We start from the raw sequence: 27,565 nt of genomic DNA, 5'->3' as shown, positions 1-27,565 counted from the left end.
TCCAACATCACATATTAGATATTTGTACTAACCAGATCTCCACACAACTAACAGTCAGGAGGAAAATATGGAAGAGAGGGAGCAATAAAGAGCTCTCTTCAGATCTACCTGAACTACCTCCATATTTAAATCTGTAAAACACGTGTGTGCACTCCCAGTAGCTAGAAGTCACTGCCAAGGTGCGTGAATCCCACTTAAGAGCAAGGAAGGTGGTTCTCTGAAACAAAACATACACCTACTGTATGTATCAGGACATTTTTGTTACAGCTGCAGAATATTGTACTGAAGGCACAAAGGCTGTTAAGAAAGTCAAGGAAATTGAACAAAACACTGGCAAATATTAAAGACAGCATTGTCCTGACATGGCAGAAAACAGACATCAACTTGATATGTTTTTCCATTCTCGATCCTATCATGTGTTCCATGGAGAAAATTAGCTATGCTGGACTCTGAATACTCTTAACAAATACCATCAGTCATTGCTTTGAGCACTCGGCAATGAAATGTACCGTGCTGCCATCGAAACAGAGCAGATGTTTGTTGGACAGGGATCCTGAATTCTTGCACTGAGGTTAGAAGGAAAGAATACTCTGAACCAAAGCAAAAAGAAAAAGCTAATAGCATGTGTTTGTGAGCAGTGTCCAACAGTCCTACTAAACTCATCATCTTTTCAAAAGGAAAGAGGTCATTGCCTTTTGAGGGAGCAAAGAAATCAATACAAATATTTACTAGAGAAACCTGGATCCTGAAGAGATTTTGAAGTAAAACATAGAAATCTGAGTATGTACAGAAATGTATTCTTTTTTTAAAAAGAAATCTCCCAAACATGAGATTTGTATCATTTGACCAGAGCATATTTTAAAAACACATGTTGCTGGCTCTACACTTAACACTAGCACAGTTAACTGACATTCTAAGGAAACAGAACACAAGTGGAGAAATGAGTACATTTTTAGCTCGAAAAACAGCAGTCACTATATGAACATGTGATACACTCAATTAAAGTCCTTCAAAATTCCTTTTTAACTGTCTTCTATAACTGTTCATATTAAAATATTTCCTCCTAGAGTCCTTGTGCACACAGGAGGAAATATTGTTCTTCCTTGTTCTTCCTTCTCTTGAGGATTGTTATAATCCAAGGATCACAGTAGCTTCCAATTTCTTTCTTTCTCATTTTTGAGTGTATTCTAGTCCCTTCTGATACTGAATGGATTCGTTACTTCATGATCACAGGTAGGAAGCTCTTCCCCAGGTTTGCGAAGAGCCTGGTTTTGTCTTTGCATCACCACTGCTTTCTTCTGCATGTTACTTTTGAACTGGTAACGCTCCTCTCTCTAAAAAACTGTTTAATCCTTCTGTCCATAGTCTCAGCAGTTCAAGTTGTGAGCTTGTCACATATCACAAGTTACCAGGAGCCCAGGCCAGTATTGCAAAAAAGGCTCCAGACAGGGCAGGGAGCAGCAATACTGGCTCAGGAGGTGGCAACCTTCCCTGTGAGACTGAGCCAGGGCCATTGCTAGTTTCATCTGAACACGTTTCAACGCAGACACGAAAACAGAATTACTGATCTAGGTTGATATTCTTCCAATCAGTGATCTTTGGTTCTTCACCAATTACACAGAGTTTGGCTGAACTCCATTACATCAAACTGAACACAGATGTGCAGGCCAGAATTGACTATCCTGCTGAAATCTAACAGTGGTGACCATACACTTTACGTGGTATGATGGGAATTTTTCCTCCTAGATACTAATTTCTGGTCATCTGACTTGCAGATGTTTCTCCATCTGTGCAAAACGGACCTACTGTTCACTTCCTTCCTTAGAGGTAAGTTAGAGCATGTCCTAATGCTAAATACACCTTCCACATTGCATGACCCCTTTACAGAACAGAATCATACTCAGTCTCATCTCAACATATAGCAACCACCTGTATTTGACACCTCCCTGATGTCCCAGCTTCTACATTCTCACTTTTGCAAAGGATATCTTCACTAACTCTATCAGAAATGCTTTCACGTGAACATAAATAACTGAGCTGTCATATCAAAAGGATAACCACAGTTTCTAGGACTAGTACTATACTTGTTGGAGGTAACCGTGTCTGAAGAGCCATTTCCTTCCATCAGTTTTGTCTTCTTTGAATCATGTGATACAGAACACTATTTATATGAAGGCATTGCCATAGAAATAATTACTTTGCAGATGATGAAGCATTATTAGTTCACAGCAGGAAAAGTATACATGTTCTTTGGGTATGAAAGTCCTCTCTTAGCATGGGGCTTTGCAGTAGATTTAAAGCTTGCTTGCTACAAAAGAATCACAACCAAGCACTTCTCTCTCAACATCAGCCAAACAACCAAATCTCAAGACATGGTCCAACTGTAAGTCGAGCTATTCATGCAACCACAACAGAATCCACACACATCTCAACATTACATTTTTGCTGCTTTCCTACAATTGCTATTTAACAGGTTTTCATACATTGTAAGTTTTTATTACTGAGTGTTTCTAAGAACGGACCAATCTTTCAGATGTTTTAGTTATCTAGTTTTCAAAATACAGATCAAAGTTATGTCTTCACAGGGGACTCTGCATCAGTACCAGAGAATGTTTGGTTTCCTATACTTTTGCTTTCCTGCACAAAAGATGTCCTGACTAAAAGCCAGACTTTCTCCAGCTTTTCATTAAAGACTTCCATTACAGTTTTGTTGTCCCATGTGACTTTCCCTGTAAATATCAAACTCCAAGTGCCTGGGCTGGCTGCTGAAGTGGGACAGATCTGTACATATGTGCACCTACATACATTATTTCAGTTCACAACCTCATTGAAAAGCAGATTGCAAATATATGCTACAATTCAAATGTGATTCTTTGTTTAAATGGAAAGTTTCTTTCCCAGGCCACATGATTTTGTGTCTTCTCTTGCCTACAAACACACCCATCAATTTGAGACACAGGCAACGCGCATTTTGCTTCTAACTGAAATGTCACTGAGGATTTGGTGAGAGCCAGGTGACAGGAATAATAGAAATGTAACATAGACAGCGCCATGAATGTAGAATTAGGCTAAAGAATGTCTTATGCCTGGAAAAGGGGGGAGTTCATTAAGTAGTATAGCACACTCAGTTTTTTGCTGAAATGACCAGTAAGCACTGGTCCCAAACTGAAGAGATTTGCCACCCTCTTCCCGAGGAAGAAATGCAACATCAGGAAGCCCAGCCCCCTCCAAAACCTGATTTTGTGAAGCCAGGTAACTAATAGCCACAATCAGGAACATCCACCGAACTGTACACTGGGAAGAGTACTTTGCATATAAAATCCTTTTCTTCCCTGGCCTCCCTCATGGAAATAAGCTTCCCAGACAAGAGTAAGTTGAAGCAACTTTAATCAAACAAAGAGCTTGTGTGCATCAACAGAGTAATAGTGACCCTTGCTGTCAATCGGATGTGGAGAGGTCAAGAGATAAAGCAAGTCATGTAAACACCCTGGAAGTCAGCTACTTTGGCTGAAAAACGGTCTCAGTTTGTCAGCAAAGCCTGGGTATTCCTTGCACTAAATACACCAGCTAGATGAAGGGTGGGGGAATAACAAAAAGAACTCCCACATACTCCCCCATCTCCCTCTGGAACAGTAATATTTTCTTTGGGCTGGAGTTGGCAGAAAGTGCCTTCTTCACTTTTTTTTTTTCCTTTTTGCCCACCTCTCAAGTTCTGCACTGGGTTTATCTTTGTGGCATTCTTGCATTTTTTCCCTGATGCAGACTGACATGTCTAACAGTCATTCAGCTGAGATGCCTTGTTGCTTTGCAGCATTAGGTTTTAGATCACCCTTTTACTAAGAAGTACATGAGCTTGTTTCACAGGAGAACACCAAGCAGTAGATTTTCTCACATTCAAGCACCTCTAAGCTCTTTATCTACTGTTTCTTTTAGCTTTAGTTTTACTCCAGCATGTTTTCGCACACCCGCTTCAGAATGGAGGGCTGCTTCAGAAGATGCAGCCATGCAGCAATGCCTCAGTTAGTCAGTCCTGCAAAGGTCTAGTGTTTTTTAGCTTAGCATGGCCTCACACTGATGTGATATTGCAGCTTCCAGAGCCCCAAAGACATGTTGTGGCACTTCTCCAGTTGCACATGTATGTTCCAAGTTCAAGTGCAACTGCAGCACCATTTTTTACCTCATGTGAGTTTGATCATTAGGATTAAACAGACTACTGAAAGGTGAGTCTTAAATAGATTACAGAGTATTTTTATAAAAATGTAATTAGCCAGCTAATCGTTACCTTCCCTTTGTGGAGAAAGGGGTGAAAGTCAGGCCCAGAAGATTAACTCAACTTTTATTCTTTTAAGTTGCCATTTGGAGGAGCACTTTTAACCACAACACCAAATACTGGCTACAAAGCAGTCCAGGCAGACTCCATGTCCAAAGCAGGGTGACAGGAGATTACACAAAACGTTAACAAACAGAACCTTACCGTCCCTACTAGCTCTAAACCTACCCTTTTCTAAGTAGGTCCTTGGTGCCCAAGGAGGGTCCTCCTCAGCATAAGGATCACTGTACTCCACCACAGCTGCTTCCTCCTCCTCATAATCCTCTGGAGGTGGAGGTGGAGGTGGAGATTCATCAAACACCGTCTCATCCACAGGCGGTGGCGGGGGAGGAGTATCTGAAACTGAAAGAAGCAATAGCATAACCATGAAAATGTCTCTAGAACTCTTGATAGGAGGTTGAAGGATACTGTCTATTCCAATTAGTTGCACTGGGCCCATAGTTGGAACTTCTGGAAATACACTAGAGACAATAAAATTCAGAGAAGGAAGGATCAGGTTCCTCCAATAAAATTATTTCATCTTCCCTCCCTTCACAATTTCAGACAAACTTGCAGAGGCAGCAGAGAAGGCAGAATTCCAGCTATATAGACAAATCTTTCATCCATTCAAAACAAAAGCCACATCCAGTAATATAGCACAAGGAAGCAGCAAACTTACTGTTTTCTTGAACTCTGGCCACAAATCCCATTAGCGGTAACTGTGGAGTTACCTGTAGGATGGAGGGGGGAGGAGGAGCAAGGGATGCTGCCACAGAAATTAAAAAGAGAGAAGCATTCTGTTAGAAACACAATGAAGCAGCAAACAGGAAAGTAGACATCATCACCACTCAGACAGGGCAGCGATCTGCTCAGAAGCTGATAAAAAAAAGATAAAAAGTTCAAAAAAAAAAAAAGCCTCAGGTGATTTTACCATATTCCTAATCCTTTGATGAAGTTTCTCTATCTTTAACATTTCTAATCCAACTCTCTTTCATAAGATTAAGAATCCACACTGAAGTATTTTCCTGATCTGACTACGAGCTTCTCTTAAGTTGAAGTTTATTACTACGGAGATAAAGCACTTCATGAAGAGACTTAAATAACAAACATATCAAGAAGATTTTCTCCCTATAATCTTCCACCTTCCAGATCAAACTGATATTTATAAAGGCACCTTCTATAGCAGCATCCACAAATCCTTAGTAACGAAAATGGATACACAAGTAGCTTTCTCCAAAACATAGGCAAAAAAATCAAGTAAAATGCCATGAGGCCGTGATTTTGGGCCAACCAAGAAAAGATGCCTTTGAGCATATATGGAAGATATGGGGCTCTTCAGCTCACCGGCAGAGCAAAGTTTGCAGTGCTGCTGCCAAATGACAGGGTCTGATCCAGATGTGATGCCTCATTTCCTTCCACCTGATCTCACAGAACACTGCAGTGAACTCTGAACAGCCCCTTTTACTGGTACCAGAAGTTCTGTCTTTGTACAATACACGTGAATTCATATTCAAAGTGAATCTCCAGCAGTTGCAAATGTTATAACACTGAACTGTGGTTTAGGCCAGGAATGAAAGATTAAAAAAAAATAGTTAACTGGTTTAATCTAGTTTTAGCATCACTTCAAAAAGTAATGCAGTAATACTCGTGCAAGTTCCACAAACATTTTTCAGAAAGCACACCTCAGAAAAAGCACAACTAGGTAATTGTCTTGTTAGTAGTGGCATACAAGAACATTTAGTCAATTCCAAAAGAATAAGGGTCTACACTCCCTTTATCAGTGCATTTATTTAGCTGGCAGAACGGAACTAAATACATCTCAGACTAATTTCAGAGCCGGTAAGCAAACTGTCGTATATGATGTAGTATTTTTCAGTATTAATTCACATCATCATAGCTAATGAAAAGAACTTCAAGGCATTTAAAATTGAGGTCTCTAAATTTCTTGTTTGCTTATTTCAGTACCTATTATCTGAAGTGCTTTGAATTTCTTCTGCCACTCACATTCACATTCCTTTCAGAACCACATATCCCAAACAACGAAGCAACCATCCTTTTTGTTGCAAAAATATCTTTATACCTCTGTATAAAGCAAGCTCCATTATCTCACCCTTTAATTGATATTTCTCAAGAAAAAATGAAATACATTTCTAATTACAGCTTCTTTGACTTGACTGACGTGACTTCTAGGAGTGTTTATTCCTTCAAGTGCAACCACAGTAGCTGGAAAAAGATTTGGTCTTGCATTTTTTCAATGCAGGAAAAGGGAATTGAAGTCCTACTGAAATGCTGTAGTAGTCATGAATTCAGCACTCCTGTGCAACTGTAAGTCCTTGCCTTTTTAACTATATATGCTATAAAGATGTCCAGTTGCAAAATGTTTCCTCTATTCAATGTCATACAGATTAGTATAACTCCTATCTATCATATGATACTAGCTGCATCTTCCTAGGTCCCTTCAGTATACTTTATTCACGTGCTGTATATATTTCTTTGAAAGAAATAATGTGCTCTCCATGTAGAAAAATAAATCACTCTACACAAGCACTCCAAGCAAATCCAAAAGAACCCCTTAGTTTAGTTGGGGTTGTGTAGTTTAATGAAAATGGTGATGCTAACACTAGCTGACATCATTCCATGTTTATCATAACCATTTGGTTTCTGTTTCAGTGCAGGGCCTGTGTGCAGTACAGGGCCTATCATACTATATTTTCTCTATATGACATATGAGTCTAAGGTAGTTTTGACCTTTAGCTGCCAATACAATAAACATTTTATTAATAATAACTTTGTTTATAAAGTGCATCAGGAGAACTTTCCTGTACATCTGCTGTCTCAAAATATGAGATGAACCAGCTTAAAACGTTCCCTCCCAGACTCCTTCCATATAGACGATTGTTAAATGAAGAATTCATCTACACAACTGCTATAAATTCAGAAATGCTCAAGAGTACCTTACACTAGATTGCTTCAGCCTGGAAAGAAATCAGTTATGCAAGCAGCATGCAGTGCAGATCACCATCTCAATACTCGCCTAGTTTCTCACACAGGGTTTTTAGCCTGTGCTTAGCTCTACTCTGCTTAGATACTGCTATCTAAGGCTGCAAAGTTAAAACATTTGTTAGGTGGTATGGCTGGCAAGAGTGACTTTGGCACAGATATTTGCTGAAGCCATGTAGGGTCTACATTTCTTCATATTTTCTTCTCAGTTGTTTAAAAGGTCTCGCCATGAATTAGAGAAATTATATTCTCTTAGAAGTGGCATTCAAAAGAACGGGGCAAGGTAAGTACCTTTCATCCTCCTATGAAGTGAATAAACCATGCCAACAAACTAAAAAAATCGGAGTGGAAAAAACAGTACTGCTTTGTGGCCAAACAGTCTGCAAAGAACAAGCCATAGTTGGCACATTCCTCTGCCTCTTGCAAGGTCTCATTTTTACTTCTTAAGTTTGCATTTTCTCTCTCTCTTCAGGAATGATGAAAAACAATGGTGGTCCCTGTCTTGTCACTACGAACCCTGCTCCTTACAGACTCAATAGTCTCTCAGGTCTTCATAAACTATGCATGATTGAGCATCCTCTCCTTTAAAAGTACAGAGCAAAAAAACTTCATTTAGTGTAACAGTAAAGCTAGTAAATTCTGTATTACTATAACTGCTTATTTATGTTGTATCAAGCATACCAGTATAATTGAAGTATTTTGTGATTTACAGCTCAAGTGACTGATCACCATGAGCATTATCTTCTTTTTGGGTACACAGATTGAATCTGGTTATGTAACTTATTTAAAGTCTATTTGGCATCTTCTGTGACTATCCATCAACAAAGCAACGGTGACTTGCAGAGAATTATCCTTTTGCTAAAGCAGAAATGCACAGCAATCATTAGAAACTCTCTGGATATACTGAAAATTCTCTTTACTGCAGGTAATCCTGAAGCGTTTCTTTTATTGTTCTTACCCTTTCCCTCCTGACTGTTCCCCTTCTGTCTTGAACATGTACATAACACAGGGAAAAGTACAGGCAAAAGAATTCCTTAGGCAAAAAACTACTGCACCCCGCCTGACACACAGGACACACTGCTCCTTGCTAATATCTCATCTTGCTGTTTAAGACAGGTCACCCATTAAGATAGCATCACCTGGGGACTTCACAGATTACATCATCTCCTTGCATCCCACATCTAACACCACTGATGTCTCTAGGGTGTCTAATGCTTACCGTTCTAAAACAAGGGTTCTTGAACTGTCTGTTAATCAGAAGGAAAAAGCATACAAGATAAAGATTGATTAATGAAGAATAAGTGTTGTAGTGCAAAATCCAATACTCATCCCGCATCAAAGTGGATACATAACGTCTTCTGTAGTAGAGGACTAAATCTTGTCTAATAGGGACTGAGAGATCAAAAGTAATTAATACTGGCTTTGTTGCCAAATAATTTTCAGCTGCTTGCCATAATGGAAGATGAACACTCTGTACTTGGACTGCAGCTTTGGCATGGCTACCAGCAACATCCTGGAAGTAACCTGAGACTACCTGCAAGATCTGCAAAGGAAACAGAACGTAAGATTACAGATATCTGAAGGTTACACCACTGTGTTGAATCAACAGAGCAGAAAGTCGTTCTTACCTGGGTTCTGGTTATAAAATGGTCCTCCGTTCATCTGGCTCTGAAGGCTTGTCTGTGATGTGATCGAAGGAGGGCGCCGATATGGCAGAGATCCCCCTATTGTTGGGGGCGTGTGTCGAGATGCAGGCCTGTTCATGCTGTAGAACTGAACTGGGTGACCTAGGTTAGAAAGAGAAAGGCATTAGGAAAGAGAATGATACCTGTCTTTTCATACCTGCCTTTAAGATTCAAAGGCTTGGAAAGGGGTTTTTTTTTGTTTTTTATGACAATCTGAATCCTAGGAGCAGACAGCCAGGTCAGTTGTCAAACTGGCAGGACACTGGATGCCTGAACAGCAACACAAATATCGACTCTCCCAACCACCTGTACTCAGCATTGCTCGCAAAAGTCAGTATGAAAATACAAAGGTGTCTCAGCTACAAAGCCTCACAATGAAAAAAAAATAATTCCCCGTCATCCAACTCATACAATTACAGAACCACAGAATCTGAAAGGTTGGAAGGGACCTCGAAAGATCATCCAAGTCCAACCCTCCTGCCAGAGCAGGCCACCGAGAGTAGGTCACACAGGAACTCATCCAGAAAGAACGTCCCCAGAGGAGGAGACTCCACAGTCCATCTGGGCAACCTGTTCCAGTGCTCCGTCACTGAAGAAATTCTTCCTTGTATTTCTTTGGAACCTCTTATGTTCCAGCTTGTACTCGTTGCCCCTTGTCCTATCATTGGACATCACTGAGAAGAGCCTGTCTCCATCCTCCTGACACCTGTCCTTCATGTATTTGTAGTGTCTCATATTTTTTTTGTAATTTCAGTTACCTATACACCTGTAAGAAAATACCACTTCACAGCCCAGCAATTAAGCAACATACATGTACAAACTAACTGCGTATCATTTCCGAGGTTCAAAGCTGGTGCCTTCTACAACTGAAAACCATATTACCTATCTCAGTGCGTTCAGGAAATATGCAGAGAATAATCTGGGGAGAAAAGACTGTTACAAACTGCTTGAAGGATGGAATAAATGAAAACACACACAAAGATTTTCTTTCGGGGAGCTGTCAATTGGAACAATTGCTTTAAAACTTGCTCTCCATTTAAAATACTTCCTGTATCAAAGTAATTGATCAATTGATCCTGAATCTAAGCAAGGATTAAATGAAGCAAGAACATGAAGCTATCTTCTGTGCTCAAAGTTCTCTGCCTTATGTACTGAACAGTACACAGTAATCTAGATTCCTTGTACACATATGGGTTATTACCCTGCTTAACTATTCTGCCACGCTAGAGGTAAATTTCAGAGTTTGTCAGAAAACAAAGTAAGAAGAGACAGTCACTGTGGTTTGAGACATGAATGCAGGGAAGTAAACAGGGAAACAGAACAAATGAATGTATAATTTTTTAAAAAACTCCATTGCTTCTAAGAGCAAATGTATTAACTCAAGATTCATATTCCTCCTGCTTTGTACAGGTATGTACATCTCAAAAAATGCACTTTTTACAGATGAGGAAGAAGGAGAATTAAGAAGCAATCCACATAATACTTAGGTTTTTTTCACATTTTCCTAATGCATCCTTAAAACATTTCTGTCTCTCTGTTACTTAATGCACTGGTAGAAATTGGTGGTCACTTGAAAGAAGGGAAGAAAGATCAAACAGGGATAAGAGACCTTTAAGGATTAAAAATTACAACCTCCTATATGGTAAACTATCCAGTCTCTTCAAATATTATTTCAGAGAAGCCATGCAAGTGACCTCACTAATAGCACAGGGAAACAAAAGAGCTTACAAATACTATGTAGCCTGAAATTTCTCTTATGGAATGGTCAAAACCATAGAAGCAATATGGCTTAAGAACTGGGATACTGACAGGGCATCAACAACAGAAAATCAATTGAAGCTCTACATGACACAGCTCACCTTCAAAACGTGAAAGTAGTTTAGACATCAGGACCATCCTCTGATAACAAATTTATCACATTTCGGAAGCTTCTAGTCATAGTCACAGCTCCTAGCACAAGTATTTTCTAATTTTATGAGTGCCACAGCCCCTTGAGCTAAATATGACTTCAAGAATGCTTCTGACACCCAGTGAAATTCTTACTAACAGAGATCAACACTAATAAACAGACAAACCAAGTCACACCATTGTGATCGGCCTCCACTAAACAAAAAGTAACAAAAAAAAATAACAAAGCATGTAGGCAGCTATATAAGAATCTAGCTGTCTAAAGCAGATCTTTACAACACAAGTGTAATGCCTCATCGAAAGCTGATACAAAGAGTGTTATGGCTAGTAAGTACTATATGCTGCAACATCAGCACATGAGAATATGAAAAATGTAGGGTGATTTCATAAGCATTAAAAAAGCAGGTTGCAATACACACCTAAGTATCTATCACACATTAAATCAAAAAGGTTTAGTTTTGTTCTACATAATAAAGACTTGTATTTTACCTGACACTGAACACAAAAAAATTGCTCTTTTCATAGAATTATCAGCTTTTCATCAGCTCATTGAAAGGAGACTTGTCATTTGAAAGCACTGAAGAGACAAGCCATATAAATTATACTTTGCTAGATGCATTTTTAAACATTCCATTACTGAAAGGGAATAATCAGTCCCAGCATTGGTTACTACCCTCCAGCATAATCATTCTATGAGATTCTCAGTATCCAAATCACAATAAAATGATGATGTAATTATATAAATGTGAAAATAATACAATTATAAAATGAAATTATTGCTATCTATAAAATTAGCACACATTGTATTGTCTACTATAACCATTACCTTAAACTGGTGTATTAGCAAATATTTTCTGGTCATATTTTTAAAAATGACTGCTTCTAAAGTGACTCTGAAAAGCCCTGGATGGTGATGACATCTGGGTTGACCTGCCTGTCAGCTGGAACAGACACTCACCTGTAGAAGGTGTGGAAGAAACTGCGGGGGGAGTTGGAGAGGTGAAGCCATCAGCAAGGGGCTGAGCTCCTGCAGCAGCAGCAGCAGCATCTGGGGCAGCGGAAGAGGGGGCAGGAGCAGGAGGAGTGGGGGCAGGAGCAGAGGTAGCAGGAAGGGGAGAGGTGCCAGCCGAGCCAGCGGGGGCTACATGAAAAGAGGAGGAAGAGGTGGAGTTAATCGAGAGATATGTTAGCAAGGAGTAGAGAAAGCCTTTGCCTATCCAGTGTTAGCTATTTATTAGAGCACAGTATTTTAGAATGCACAAGAAGATGGGAGAAAAATGGAGCTGTTAAAGAAAGACTCATTCCTATGTAGGCAGCAAATGAGGGTCAAGCAAGTCCACTTCTTTCCAGGCCTGACAGGAACAACCCAGAACTTTCCACTGAAAGCCATTACTTTTGCAAGATGCCTTTACGCCGTGTCATTTATGCTTTGACTGTAGCACAACTGTCCTTAGCTTTTGTATGATTCAGAAAATATAGAGAAATTTCCAGTTCTTTGTTCCAGAAGCATTCTGTATTTCAGACTGCAACGTCAGACAAACTACACATTATTTACTGAACGGGCCGAATAAAGGAAAAAGGAGTACTAATCACTTCTACTTCCAGAAAGACTGAGGTAGTAACATTGAACAAGTGTCTTTTTGTGACAAGTCAGACTTGCATTAGTGTACTAAGGATTTACTCTGTGCCTGCCTCTTGTTTGATTTTCCTAAAACATGCTTCTATGTATCTGCATGAACAGACAACAAAACACCATTTATTTGCTTTAAAGGACCAGGAGAAGTTCCCTCAGCCCACTGAAAAAGATGTTGTGTCCTACCTAGCGATGTGCAGGTAGCCAGGTAAAAAATTTGGATAAACAAATAAACATATAAAAGAAGTATTACAGAATATCAGATACTCCCAGAAAAAACACTAGTTGATTCAAACTCCTACTATCAACTGGGAGCAATTTTCAAGGCTTGCATGTTTCTGGATATTGAACTTTCAGAGTTCTCTTGGGTTTAGGAGACTTGCAAGTGCTAAATTTTAATGCTGAGTTGGAAAGAGGAACAAGTTTCCATTTACCTGGATAGACACTGGGAGGAGATGGTGTGGGAACGGCAATAGGTACTCCCACACTTCCACTTCCACTGTTCTCTCGACTGCTGCTCCGACTACTCGGGTGGCTTCCTCCACTACTCCCACTGCTGCTGTAATAAATCAAAATACCCAGGGTATGAATATGCTGCCATGAATGCTGAAACATGAGATCCCTCATATAGCACCTTGCCAATTCAGAGAAGTAAAAGGGAATAAGAGAAAAGAAACAAAAATGATATAAACCCATGTAAAGCTTAGTTTTCCTAAAACTCTTCACTTTGACTACAATACAACAGGTTTTTCAGTTAGTCTTATGGTGAAAATGAAACACTTCCAGAACTGTGTTCCAAAGCATGTCATTCAAAAACTGTTAAACCCCATACTGAGCAAATACAGACCTTTTTCCTCTAACTTATAAGATGCATAGACCGTTCAGGCTCTGATTTATATGCTTTCATATAAGACTACTGAAACCTAGAAAATGTAAGACAGCAAAGTAAAAGTCATATTTTCTTGTATTTTAAGCCTATCTGTTTAGCCATCCTCAAGCACTCAGAATGTTTGAAAAGCAAAGCAAAGATTTCAAGGGAAGTATTTAAACCTGTCACGTCATGAAGCACTTATTATCCCAGAGAAAAGGCTAGCCATCTGCAGAACCTTCAATAATATGGTTCAGCTTTGTTCTGTGTTTGAAGTTACTGGTAGCCTCAACATACAAAGCTCTTTTTCAGCTATAAACATCAAAGACTGTTCAAACAAAAACATGAACTGTGCAGCTCTTCAGCATGCAAAGGCATGCTGCATACAAAGTCTTTTCCCAGTTTTGTAAGCTTTTCATAAAATACCACCACAACCTACCTACTTGGAAGACTTCACAATTATAGTAATTCATTAAGAACAGTATAACTAAGTGACAGGACTAGAGGATGAAATCAAGAATCTTAACATGATTCACCATTCTGGTTTTACTAGAGTGCTTTCTCATCATGCCTAATAACATTCCCAGTTCAGATAATGAATTAATAAGCTTCACTGTAGAGATGCAGATGGATTTGGTATTTCTCATAGTATTTTTTGTCCCTATGCTTATACAGTATTAAGCACACTCTGTAGAGGATTGCCCTGAATACCTGTATGTGCGATTCCTCTGATTGACTGACGCTGTTCTCACGGGGCTCTGCTGCGAGGGAGCCATATTGCGTGTTGGGCTAGGCACGTAGTCGTTTGGTACCACCGGGGGCCGCACCGGCTCCAGCGTGCGATAGGGAGAGTGACGCCTACACAAAGACAAGCGTGTTTCAGAAGCAAAGTAAGATAATACAGAGAAAACCAAACATTTTTAATTCAATAAAAGATAGTTAGGTACATACTCATCAGTAACGAGAGCTAAAAAAAATACGGTTTTCTCCAAGGTTACAGTACCTGCTTCATGGGATGAGAAAAAACAATTTTAAGGGTGCTCTTCATGTACTTCACTCTGCCTATTAATAAACTCCATGTTGCACATCCCACTCATGTTTGTGAAGTAATCCCTATCTTCTTGGTTTTTTTAAATGAGCACCACGGTCTGTATGTATATAGGCAATCACATACCAACAAACAGCATTCATCCCAGTTACAACACATTTCCCTATGGTCAAAGGCAAATTTATAGACTTAACAGGAAGGTGCTTTTGTTACACACAGAGCAAGTCATTAATGAACAGTGTCACATGCTAATTTTCAAGTTGTTCAGCTCCACCTGTCAAAGTCAGACAGTTAATGACTTTTTACTCTACAGCATGTGGTTGTAAGTGTTCTGTAATGATAAAAAAATTCCTCTTGGGAAAGGCTGATGATGCCCATTGTCTTCTGGCAGAAACATGCTAAGAGACAGAACACATGATCAGTATAATAAGGTGCAGATAGAACACCTCTTGACCTCTGTGAATGATTAAACGAAAAACTAATGCTCTCCCATCACTAAATCCACACTACAGAAAGACTCTTCAATTTTTTTCCACCACAGACCATAGTAATTTACACATTTGGTAACTACACTTACCCAATAGTTCCTTTTCCTGACATTGGTGGACTTGGTGGCTTCTGGGTGGGTGGTGTTGTTCGAGGCAGCCCACCCATCTTCATGTTCTGTGTGCTGACCTGCAGGAAAGAACGGGGAGAAAAATGGCCTTCACTAAACTCTGCTTCTAGTGGGAAAGACACTGAGATGCCTTTGGCAATTAATTCGAAGTAAGGGAAGGTTTAAACAAAGAAATAGTTGAGACACCATGCATTTTATATGCAATTTCCACTCTGGTAGAAGTCAAGAGTTGTGCTCAAAGGACTTTTTATTAGATAAGGTTTTTAAAAATCTGTATAACGTGAATTTGCCTTTAGGCTATCACTTAAAAATTAAATCACGGACAGTATATAACTTGGTTAAATCTCTCAGTCATCTTTTGAGATAAAGGCAGTTATCTCAGGTTGCACTACAGAATGGTAAATTTGCAAAAGTATTTTTGAATGCACTTTAAAAATACTAAGGTTTATCTAATAGGTCACAATTTAATGTAATTCATACAAATATGGAGAAGTCAGTGTAATCACCAAATATGATCCATTACTGTTTTCATGGTACAATATAAACATTTTTAAAGATAATATTATGTGCATGTAAATACAGAAAGAAACCTAAATGGAGAAAAATAGAAATATGTACTTTTTTCCCCTCACCAAATCTGTAGCAATTTAATCTCTAAGCAAATAGATGGGAAGAAAAATACTTAGCAGTGATGTGACGTAACTGCAGCTGTCCCCTCCTCTTCTTTCAGGTTAACATACCAATGAAGTAACTTTTATATAAAATAATTTAGTCTGTCGACTTTAAAAAAACTCATTTGCATTCTTGACTGACTGATTAATCTAGGAATCATAAACAATGTTACTCATGTGGCATTTTGCTTTTCTGTACAGTGCCCATCAAGCATAATTCTCTCAATGCATGGGCCCTTACACAAATCAGTAGATGGTCTTCTTACAAGTCTCTGTTAAATAGCTTTGACTAATGAATGCTCCAACTATTGCTTAGACTCAGAGTTATTCAATAAACCTATATAACTATGCTTACATCCCTTCTGTTTTTTCTGTCAAGCTATACTTCACTGTGTTTCTTATTTCCAAAATGTTAAGTCTTGTCTACTGCCCTCAACTCCCATATAAAAATGATCAAGGCATTGAGAATATTTGCAAACATTGTTAAAGGCAAAATAGTATTTTAAAATTTAACTTTAACTTGCATAAAACCCTGGAAGTATTAACATTTGTGAACTGATAAATTTTGAGAACAAGGTGAAGAGTAAGAAATTCAGCATGCTAATCCACTGAAACTTGATTCCTTGTCTCTAAATAATCCCAGTGCTAACACATTTTTAATTTGCTGGGAGGAAAACAAAAGCAAGAATTGGAAGGGGTTTTTTGTCAGGTTCAAAACCAGATGTTTGGATTTAGTTGTGCAAGAGTACTCTGTAATGTCAATTTAAGACAAAATTCTTTTGCTTAGTATAACAAAGTCCTTTAAGCCAACTCTAAGCACCAAGAAATCTAAAGTTAATTCAAGAGAGGGATGAGGTAAGCACTGGACTACAACTACTTGAAGGGAAGAGGCAAAGTGTAAAATGAAGTCTATTTTATTCTATACACGGAACATTAAGAAGAAAATCTGGGTTTTTTTTTTAAAGTTGCAGCACCCCTTGTATTTCCTCTTTCATTAAAAATACCTGTTACACCCACTTACCTATCAGAGTTGTCCAAAATAAACACAAACACACACACACACACACAGATCCACACATCTTAATTAAACAGTCATTGTTACTTGCTGGATTTCAAACAGCATATTAAGCCTAGGGGATGTCTTTAGATGACAGTAAACTTAGACCCAACTGTGCTCCCCTGAATAGACCACTTAAGTGCTTTAACTGGCTACACTATTGATTCTGATCAGATGATGTAATCACTAGATATCACTCCACAGTTAATATAAAATTCCAAACATTTAACCATAAACAATCTTCTCATTTGTGTACAATCATTGAAGAGAAAAAAATAAATCAAGTTTTATGCTTCCACTGGGCTACAGCTACACAAACAGAAAGACAGTAGAGGTGGAGGATGTAGTGACATCACACTGTCTACAGTAAGATGGGGAAGTTATAGTTGCCTGATTAATATATACTTGCCAGTCCAGTGACTGCTAGCTACTTCATTAACATTGTGAATGTTAATATGATTTATTAACAATTCCTTGACATAGGATGGCAAGAAAGCTTTAGAAAATACAGCCAAAGAAAAAATGATCCTTGTTTTAGGCAAGAAACTTAGTTCAATTACAAAGAAGCTGTCCTAAGGAAAGACTAAACTGAAAGGTGTGGAACTGTACTGACACTAAATGTAATTTCAGGGACTTTGAAATTACTTTTCAACATTGAAATGTTGAAAGAGTAAGTAATTAAAGTTTACAGGGCTACCTTCAAATCTGATAGGATTGATGGCTTCAAGATCAGCTACTGTTAAGTAAATTGACACCATCAGACTAATGGCTAAATAATCACAGAAGAGAAATGAAGTACATAAAATCGTTCCAACAGTTCTGGTCAAAGAGACAGATCTGTGGAAATAATATCATGCAAGATAAGAGAAAAGGTTACAGATTGCCTTGAGGAAAGAAAAAGAAAAAAAAAGAAAATGTAAAAACTATGCAAGTTGCAACTTTAGTTGAAAAACAAACACGTTAACATTTCCAACTGTCCCCTTCTATGGTAACTTCTACTAGGAGAGGGGGAAAAAAAAATAGGTTTTTTTTCCTTTAGCGTTTTAATGCCTCCCTCTTGCAAAACTTTATTGCCTTTCCATTTTGCACATACGGTTGTAAAGATAGTTTCCATATACAAATCCTCATCCACACATCTCTCTCAAACTTCTAAATCCACCAGAACTCAAGACAGCAAATGCAGATATGACCACGTTTCAAAAATCTGTTTTCTGCAGCAAGCTGTAGTTTGCCAAAAGCTGTGGTATTTCTGACTACATTTTCCCTATCTCAGTACATCTGGAACTCCCCAGATACAACTGGTTTGATTAGAGGGTAAAAGCAGAGGAATGCATCTGCCTGTTAGTGGTTTATGTGACTGCAGGACTGCACAGATCTGTGGTTGGCTTGTATTTAGGAGTTTGCAAATTCTTTTAGGCAACTACGTGGCAAAACAGAGACTGCAACCAGAAACATAGAAGATCTCCATCTTTGCTCAAAACTGCCAAAACTGATAACCACTGTGAGTAAAAAAAAAAAAAGAAAAAGATTAGGAGAAGCAATAATGACTTGTGCAGAAAGCTCAGGAAAAATCCGAGATGACTGTTCTACAGGCTGGAAGACAACTCTGTGAACTGACAACTACTGCATGGAGTCAATGCAGAATGCATGCAGTGATTTTTCCAACTCTGTTTTTGCCTCTTCCCATGCAAGCAAAAAAGTAGAAAACATTACAAACTGAAATTACATGGAGGAACATCAAATAATTCTAGGGAGAACTTGGATAAGCTCTTCTTTTTTTTCCAGTGGATATCCTGTAGAAGCTTTTTATATGCAAATTAGCAAGCACCTGCACTATAGAACAAAATGTCTTCTACCAAAGCTGTAACTCTGTCAGCACTGGAGCTGCAATTTGAAGAATATGCATAAAAAACTTAAAATAAGTAGCATTTCAGCAAGTAACACATCCTGCAGGATGCTCTGAGATCCAGCTCCACAGTAACAGCCCTAAAACAAACTGTAGAGGACCACTATGAATCATTCTGTTTACCAAGGGTGCCATAGTACTTCTTCCAGTATTTTCTACACTGAACTAGTGTCAGACTTGGAAAGGAAACATCTAATGTCTTCAAGACACAATATGGGACTGACTAGAGCCCTTGGAAAATGGTAAGGTTTTTTTTTTAAATAATTAAGGACTTATTTGTCCAATTTCTATTATTTAACAACTAGTTTTCAAGAGATCACAGGGATTAAATTACCTTCTTGTGGTCCTACATATGACAGTTTTCTTCATAGTCATATTTTAATAAACATTTAACAGACTGAGCTTCTTCAGCACTACACTGTATAAGACATTTGTAGTGAAATGAAGTGGTTAAAACTGAGAAATCCTGCAGTTCATTCAATTCCATTCTTGGGAATGCTTTCATGAGCAACAAAATTCACTGAACACGAAGTGGAGAAATATATAGCTGGTCAGATATAAAAGCTGATCACCAGATATGCAAAACTTACTTGCACCAATGGACTGTGTATGTAAGGCACTTATCTGTAACTAAGATTTCAATCCACATTTTTACTCTTCTGAAGAACATCTCATTGTCAGTTCAATTACCAAAACAAAACGCTTTGTAGTTTTTTCTAAAAATCCTTAACACCAGATATTCCACACAATCAAACATTAGGAGGAACTACATTCTGAAGTCAAAGTTGAATTCAGTCCATAAATTTTTAAGCAGCGGTTTATTAGATTTTCTAGAACTTTCAGGACATCAAAGGAATCCCTTTTTTTCCCCAAAATCTCACAGGAAAAAGTGTCCCATCAGTGATGTTCCATTGATTATATTCAGAAACTTCAAGCAGCTACCCAACCTTCTGGAGCAATTTTATACTTGACTCAAGTAAAACAAACACTAAGAGTGAATGAAAACTACCTTCCCATACCTTGCTCCATCTTATTAATGCCACAGAGAAGAACAATAGATTTTTGGCCCATCATCTGCTACCTCAAAGTAAATTCCTTTCCAGGCTGTTCTCTGCCACTCAAATACTTACTCTGCATGTCTAATTAAACCATACATTTGCTAGTTGATTAACCAACAGTTGATTAGAAGTGAAATGCCTAAATTTCAATGCTATCTTGGAAAATGACCTTGGCAAAGTACAAGATTCGGGAAGTGAGTTGTTTTTACAACACCCACATACATAAGATAATTGAAGAACCAAGTCTGGTATATACAAGAAGGCATAAACAACATAATTTTCAATTGATTTACTGACAGGAGATGCTACAGCTACTCCTCTGACTTGTAATTTGAATTTGCTTTAAAATGTGTTTTAAGTTTAAGCTACCCTAGACAGAAGTACAGATAACCCTACTATGGTTAGTCACTTTAATATTGTTAACTGTTAGCTGAGGTTTCTTTGCAGACATGAAAAAGAAATGCAAATTAAACACTCCATATCCAATCTCTCGGAAGTGAAGTAAAATTATTATTTGCACAGAAATAATAATTGGTTAGTAGCTGCCTTTTAGTTTTCTGCTTTCAAGCTGAGGCACAGTGACTACAGTGAGAATTAAAGAATAATTGATGCATTACTTTTTACCTTTTTTCATTTTTTTTAAACCCTCATTTTTTGCAATGAGAAGCTGATTGACATATTGTGATTTCCCAAATCAAATTTCGGATGAGGTTCACTCTAGTAAAAACAAAGAAATATTGTAACTGATGTAATAACAAAAAAATGTTATTTTAATTCTGAACTTGTAGATGGAAAGAAAAATCAGTTTTCTTTGAATAGCTGAAGAGACTCTTCTCACCACTGCAGTTGATGCACAGATATGGTAGCTTTCAAATAATCTATGATACGATTTTAATTTTTTTTTTTAAAACAGCCATTACTTCTTTCTAACTGCAACTGCAGAGAGCAACAACAAAAATGTTTGCAAATTGTTTTTTTTAAAGATCACTGAGAAAACCATTTTCCTATCTGAACTGTGCCCAGAATAAGGCATATTCCACATGAGAAGTATCCATTTTTTGTGCACGGACAGAGAGAGTGCAGGAAGATATATTTTTTTCAATTCTCAAATAAAAAGCATTTTAGCACTTGAAATATTGTACCCTCATACACGTATGTAAAAATAATTTTCAAATGACATGTGAGAAATCTCTCATTTATTAAACATTTTCCATTGTGATCAGATGTGCTACGTATGCTTTAACTCCTTAACAAAAGTACCATCAGACCAATTCCATAGGGTCATCATTAGAATATCTACAGCAATATACCTGGCTTTACAGGTTAGCTGTTCAGGAACGTGCAGGACTTTCAGTCTTTTTCAGTCATGGAAAATACTTAGTCACGAAAAAATATTTCACATCAACTTGGAACTTTATTTCATTAATATACTCATGCTACATACTTGTATTCTATGTTCTAAAACAGAGTTTCCTCTTTAAAACTATGGTGGCTGCTGCTAAAAACTTTAATTGCCTGTTCCCCAAACCAGTTCCACTTCAGGAGGATGATGATTCCACAACACTCAATAAAGGCTACAACCTATCTCTTAGTTAATGTGTTATGAACTCCAACATAGTATCATGTAACTTCATTTACTTGCTTGTCTAATTGATTTTATGATTTTATTTTTACTGTGACTTCTGCAAGGCCTACAGTTAGTAACACTTAAACTTCTTGAAGATTTTTAAGAATTTGACATACTTCAATATGAGTTCTTTGATGTACTAGTCATTTAATATTCAACTAAAATCACTTAGCTTGTTAAGGGTTATTAAATATTTTACACAATTACCAAATTAGTGAAAATTTCTGTATATAAATGCCTCTCAGTATTTAAATAGTGCTATCAATTTCTGGAAAAAATAAGGATACTGCAACTTTAAAAAATAATATACAGATTTGAATTTGTTACACACCTTTGGAGCTCATTATCTGAGCAATCTCACACTGAAACATGGATCTCAATCAAATCATAACTTATACCGTATATAGGATAAAAAGAATATTACACAGGGGGAGGCTCATATTCATCTGCTATCTCTTCGCTGTATCTTTTTGTCTCCAAAAGGTTAGCACATTCCTCCCTTGTAAATGAGCTGAAGGCAGTCAATATTTTGCCATAAAACTTTTAAAATTAACTGTGTTAGCTTCCATAAACAAATATATCAATTTCTACCACAAAATTTGTATCTGCAATGAAATCATTCAACAGAAGGTTTTATATGCAGGAGGGAGAGCAGGTGTTGTTGTAAACAATCAGTTAACATCCAAGTTAATCATCTCCCCGTGTGTAATAGTCTCAGAAGAATAAGAATGGAAATCCAGCCCTGGGGTTTCTTACCTTAAATCTAAGCAACCACTTAATGCATAAATGGAGCAAATAAAAGAGGTAAGGAAAAAAAGCATTGAAAGGTTAGTTGGAACTTCAGGATATGAAGAGAAAGGAAAAAGAAAGAAAAAAGTTAAGCATTCAGCATTAACAAAATAATGTATCAGTAGATCACAGAGAGAGTGGTTAAAGCAGAATGTGTCATGAACAAAAGATTTTCAAGCTGAAACTTTTCATATACACTGATCATAAAGCCTTTAGATTAATACTTTAAAATGTATGTTCAAATGCTCGTACACCATTTATTTAAATTCTTACAGTGATAACAAAAATTCAGCTGCTTTCAGAATGGATCACAAGATTTAGATGGATTAAGAGATTAATTTGAGCAGTCAAAGAATAACCTTATCAATATCTTGAGCATATTTAAATTGTTACATATGTTAGCATATTTACAACTAGCCGAAACAGAAGCTTCTACAGTGTTAACCTAATGCATGTCCTTTTCTAGACCATGCTGTTAGTTAACAACCTGATGCCACAATGTATCTCTTAACAGAGATCAAGAGCAAATCACTATGTCTTGAAAGAAGTTCAGAACACTATATGGATACCGCACTACATATCAGTATTTTCTAAACTATACCTTAGGACATTAACTAACAACAAAATCTTATTTTAAACCTTAGGTGCTAGCTTTTTGACATTAAGTCCTGTATCTTACTGGCACAATACCATGCATCTTCTTTTCCCCTAATAATACTTTTAAAAAATATTTGTCTCTCCATTTGAATATTGTTTGATCCATTTTCAGTTCAGCTCATCTAAAAGTATTATTACATTTCTTACACTTTTTGTAACATTGAACACTAAACATGCAGAACATCAACAGTGGAGCACCCAGAGTAACTACTTTGTTTCATACATTTAGAAGAAGGTATTTGAAAAGAAACATAATCCAATTTACTAGAAAATCTCTTCAAAATGTCTTTGAGTTTAAAGTTCCATGGATCTACTAACGAAACCAGTTTCTGATTCATACAGCTACACTGAAAAACCACAGTGGCTAGTTACATCAGAGCTGAGACTTTTGCCTCAGCGGCGCTGCCTGATCATTACAGTGCCTTAATACACACCACAATGAATGGATGAATCTTTGTTTTTTTTTTCATCCTCTTAACCTAAGAACCCTTTGGAGGGAAGAACAGATTGAAACACTTTGCAACTAATGAAACATATGAAAAAACTGAAAGCAAGTCTCTTTCAGACAAAAGGTTCACTAAATTTTTGCAGCATTGTAGCTTCAGGGAGGCAAGATAAGGAGGGTCTGCTGCAATGACACAGTGGCACTCAAATTTTTTCCCACCTATTAAGAAACTATACTGTAGAGTACATTTTCAGAAGATGCTTCAAATTTCTGAATAGAAGGTATAGGTACTCAAGTGCCTTCTCTCAACACAGCACACTGGATTTCTTGGCCAAGGATGCATTTTCTCCTGTATTATTCTCTGACCAGTTTGCCATCTTTCTCAGGGGTTGAAACGAATGCCTGCTGCACTAGCTCTCTTTTGAAAAGGCATAATTCTGTGTCCAAGTACTAGAGGGGAAGCTCTATAGCAGATACCTACAGCAGATAGATAACTTTAACGCTACTTATTACGTAACTCCTTCTGAAAATCTATTTGAAGAAGAAAATGCCATAGCTCAAGAAATACCAAGCTACAAATAGGCAAATTTAAAGCTCCTACTCTTTTTCTTTTTTTTTCTTTTTGTTCTCCAACCAGAGATCTAGTAAACTTATCTGTAGTTACTCAAACAGTACAAAACCAACAGGTTCACAAGCATAACTAGTCACTTTCTCCCCATGAGTCCTTCATTCCTCCATGCTGGCCTCAGATCAGACTGACTGGAACACATCTATAAATCTTAAGGACAGCATGACTTCAAGTTCTCTTATTGTTTCACAAATACACAATATTTGTTCATTTTCTAGATAAATATAGCACATTCTAAACTAAATTTGTAAGATGTTTCAGGCAAATCACAAGCCTAACAAATGGATGCAAATATGCATTTGAGGCATCATCCATTTAATGAGCTATGTTCTTTCAGAAGACTGTAAGAAGAATGCATCACAGTGAGTATGATTCTGCTACACTGAGGTGAGATACCAATTATAATGGTTTGGAGCCTGTGCTAAATAAACTTGTGTTGCAAGTCAGTTAAAAACAAGTCATTAATGAGTTCTAACATAAGCTCCTTAAAGCAAAAGTGATCATTAAAATATGAACAACAATCTAACAGGTTGATATGCTCCACACGTATACAGGAGCTCTGCTGATCTGCATCAATTCAAAATTTTTAAGAATTGGCAGTAGATTTTAACACAAGATAGGTAATAATTTCCTGGTCAAAATTGTACTTCTTAATGCTGGGAGTCTGGGGTTTTTTTGACTGGTTTTCCAAATTAAACTTAGAGAGTCACTTGTCTTTTTTGAGCCTGTTACAAACTGATGTTTGACTCTTTTGGTAAGAAATGGTGAAAAAAACTTTCTGTTAATGAACAGGACGTTGAAAAGACCTTGATTAAAATTGTTTTGGAAAGATATTTAAATCTGACTGTTCAGAATCTGAATTTTAAGAGCTTGTTTAAACAAATTATTTATTGCCATTTAAACAGCTATCAAAGGAGAGAGTTCAAATTGAACAACACAACCAACATAACCCAATGCAGTTAAGGTGTCAAGCAAAAGAAATTACGGTATACTTTGGAAGAAGCAGCTTACCTTACTGCTACTCAGCAGGTTTACAGATTTGTTAGTTTCTCATGTCAAAATGACACCACTTTGCATTGTTTACCTTTCTTCTCCTGGAACCTTAACAATGTCAGTGTTGTCATTTACGTACTTGTTCTCCTGGCAGCACAAGTTAACAATGAGCTTACACCTGCCAACACTGTGTTTACATTCAGGATGTACTTTTAAAAATGCACAGCTAATCTCATACATGGTATTACTGCTGTTGTGTACACTGATCTAACACTTGCATACAACAGCCAACAGTTGTGACTCATTCTGATCTTTGCCCTGAAATTCCTCCTCTTTTCCTAGGCTTAAAAGGGAGAATCAGCTGGCTTCAAACTTGGCAGCAATGTTCCCATTCTGAAAGTTCATATGGCACATCAGTTGTGGAGAGTTCACTTTAACAAAGCAGATCACAAGATAGGGGTACAGTTGACTCTGACAGAAAGAAGAAAAAGGACCACATAATACTTCTCATGCAGACCTTTCTTCAGGCGAGCTTCAAAAGTAAACCAGTGGCAATTACAGCTGGATCATACTTTGTGGTGTTAATTCAGGCAGGAAAGTGACAGTCATTAGCCTTTCAATTCTCCCAGGTATATCCCTGGCAACTGATTTGAACAATAATAGCAGCATCATACAAGCAGGTATTCAGAAGTATTTTAAAGGTGAGACTCATAGTCCCAAATATCCTCAGAAATAAGATCCAGTAGGTTTGCAAGGTTTAGAAACACTAGGGCAAGGAAATAGGACAGGGCAACTGCTAACTGGACAGGACTCTTCTTATGTTTATAGACACACTGGCTAGGCAAGGAGAAACTGGTATATTACCATGAAAAGCATCAGGTTATTTTGAAAATATACAAAAACAATGTATTTGCAGTTGGCTGTTTTAACAATTTCACCTACCTTCACTCCATGTCCAATATCATCTAGAATTGTATAATCAATAGGTTTCCTGATGTAGCGAACTGGTCGCTCCAAGTTAGCTGGTGCAATGATTTTGTGAGTTCTTGAGGTGTTTTTGTTTGTAGTCAAGATACCAATTTCTCTTCTAGCAACTTTCTCTTTGTGAATGTCCACCGTCTACAAAAGACGCAGTGTATTTACTAACAGTGGTATGCATTTGAATACAGAGTCAGTATTAAAAAAAAAAAAGTCAGTTCCAACGTTTTGAAGATCTCTGTACACTGTGCTAAACATATCACTACATATACTTCATTACATCATCTTTGTCCAAATTACTGTTGAACTTGCCACCTCTAAACCCACACTAACAGCTATGGGTTCTTTGTGTTTTCTGTTATTTTTCTTCTTTACCGCTCAGCAAAATTCTCTCTCCTTTCCATTCTTAGTAGTTCCCATTAATTTACTGACACTGTTTTATACGATTCCTTCAATTATCCTTTTTAATGCTACAATTGCTCTCTAAGCTCACCTTTGAAATAGAGTCCAACTAGATTACGCATAAGTATACCTTCCCAAACCTTAACTTTAATGACCTGGAAAACAAACCATAAGCAGGTGTTCTTACACTCTAAACAGTTTGCTGAACTAGGACTGGTATTCATAAGCAAAATTTAACTCGGAAAAATCGACAAGGTATTTCAGTCATTACAAGTTACTCATCAGAAAACAAAGACTAATTTTTAGAAGGCGTTCAATACTAATTTATCCCACAATGAAGACAGTGGTTAAGCCCAGGGTGTTCACTCAAAATACCTAAGGATCAACGCTGAAAATCCCTCCCTCCATATATTACGAGTACCACAAGGAGAATCTCTAGTGTGAGACAAAGCCCTGCTGAAAATTCATTGCCCAAAGAAATGTACTTGAATTTTGTTTGGTAACAAGACTAGCAAAAATTTACAAAAAAAAAGTCTATTTATCCCTTCCAGGAAAATAAACATCTAAAATCATCCTTGCTTATAGTATTTAAAACAAAAACTGTTCTTTGCTCACAAAACAGCTTCCCTTGTAGGAAATTTCCTAGAGTTGCAAACAAACATTTTAGCTACAGGCTAAAAAGAAAAAAGTAATGGATCACCACTCATAGGAGCCCTGAAGTGGTAACAAGGAATCATGAATAGCACCAGAAAGACTTTTCAGTTAGGAGACAGGGTCTGTACTAAGGAACAAGTACAAACGAGAACTCATTTTCATAAAACACTTTTTTTTAACTTTATTCTTCTGTGGGCAGAGATTGGGGCAGTGCGGTTGGTTACACTGTTTTACCTTTTTGTTTGTGATACTGATAGCAAAACAAAATGGACCCTGTATTACATCATACAATCATCATAACCTTTACAACCATAAAAATAAATTTAAAAACACACATACAAAAGCAAACATTTACAAGAGGTTGCTTCTTCCCGTTCTTTATAGAGAATAACTTCTAGAAATACCAAGAGCATTATATGGAAGCTTAAATCACTATTTACCAAGATTCCCTAGTATTTCCTAGCAATATATTTTAAAGATCTTGCAAGTCTGCTAAAATTGAGCAGTGAATACAGCTTTGTCATGTACATTTCTGCCACCTTTAGTACCGTCTGCCTAGAACTGTAAGGTTTCTACTAAAGTTGCACAGCTATTTCTTAAAACAAAGCTACAGAAAAAGATTATTCAAGGTCA

General features: G+C 37.4%; 1 protein-coding gene across 8 annotated transcripts in view; it reads right to left on the bottom strand.

Moving 5' to 3' along the window:
• Positions 1 to 27,565, bottom strand: part of ABI2 (abl interactor 2) — a 75,311-nt gene that overhangs the window by 6,185 nt on the left and 41,561 nt on the right. For 2 of the 8 annotated variants that reach the window (XM_062005075.1, XM_062005080.1), the window contains 7 exons: positions 25,841 to 26,017; positions 15,029 to 15,126; positions 14,115 to 14,261; positions 12,970 to 13,094; positions 8,938 to 9,096; positions 4,989 to 5,075; positions 4,499 to 4,672 (listed from right to left, as the gene is read on the bottom strand). In XM_062005075.1, the coding sequence (XP_061861059.1) occupies positions 4,499 to 4,672; positions 4,989 to 5,075; positions 8,938 to 9,096; positions 12,970 to 13,094; positions 14,115 to 14,261; positions 15,029 to 15,126; positions 25,841 to 26,017 (967 nt within the window). The remainder of the gene's footprint in view (positions 1 to 4,498; positions 4,673 to 4,988; positions 5,076 to 8,937; positions 9,097 to 12,969; positions 13,095 to 14,114; positions 14,262 to 15,028; positions 15,127 to 25,840; positions 26,018 to 27,565) is intronic. The other 6 variants (XM_062005076.1, XM_062005078.1, XM_062005079.1 and 3 more) reach the window with 6 other exon arrangements.

This window comes from Colius striatus, chromosome 11 (assembly GCF_028858725.1).
Source record: "Colius striatus isolate bColStr4 chromosome 11, bColStr4.1.hap1, whole genome shotgun sequence".
In the NCBI taxonomy this organism is placed as follows: domain Eukaryota; kingdom Metazoa; phylum Chordata; class Aves; order Coliiformes; family Coliidae; genus Colius; species Colius striatus.
Note: the sequence above shows the minus strand (reverse complement) of the source record. Positions and strands in the feature narration are given on the sequence as shown.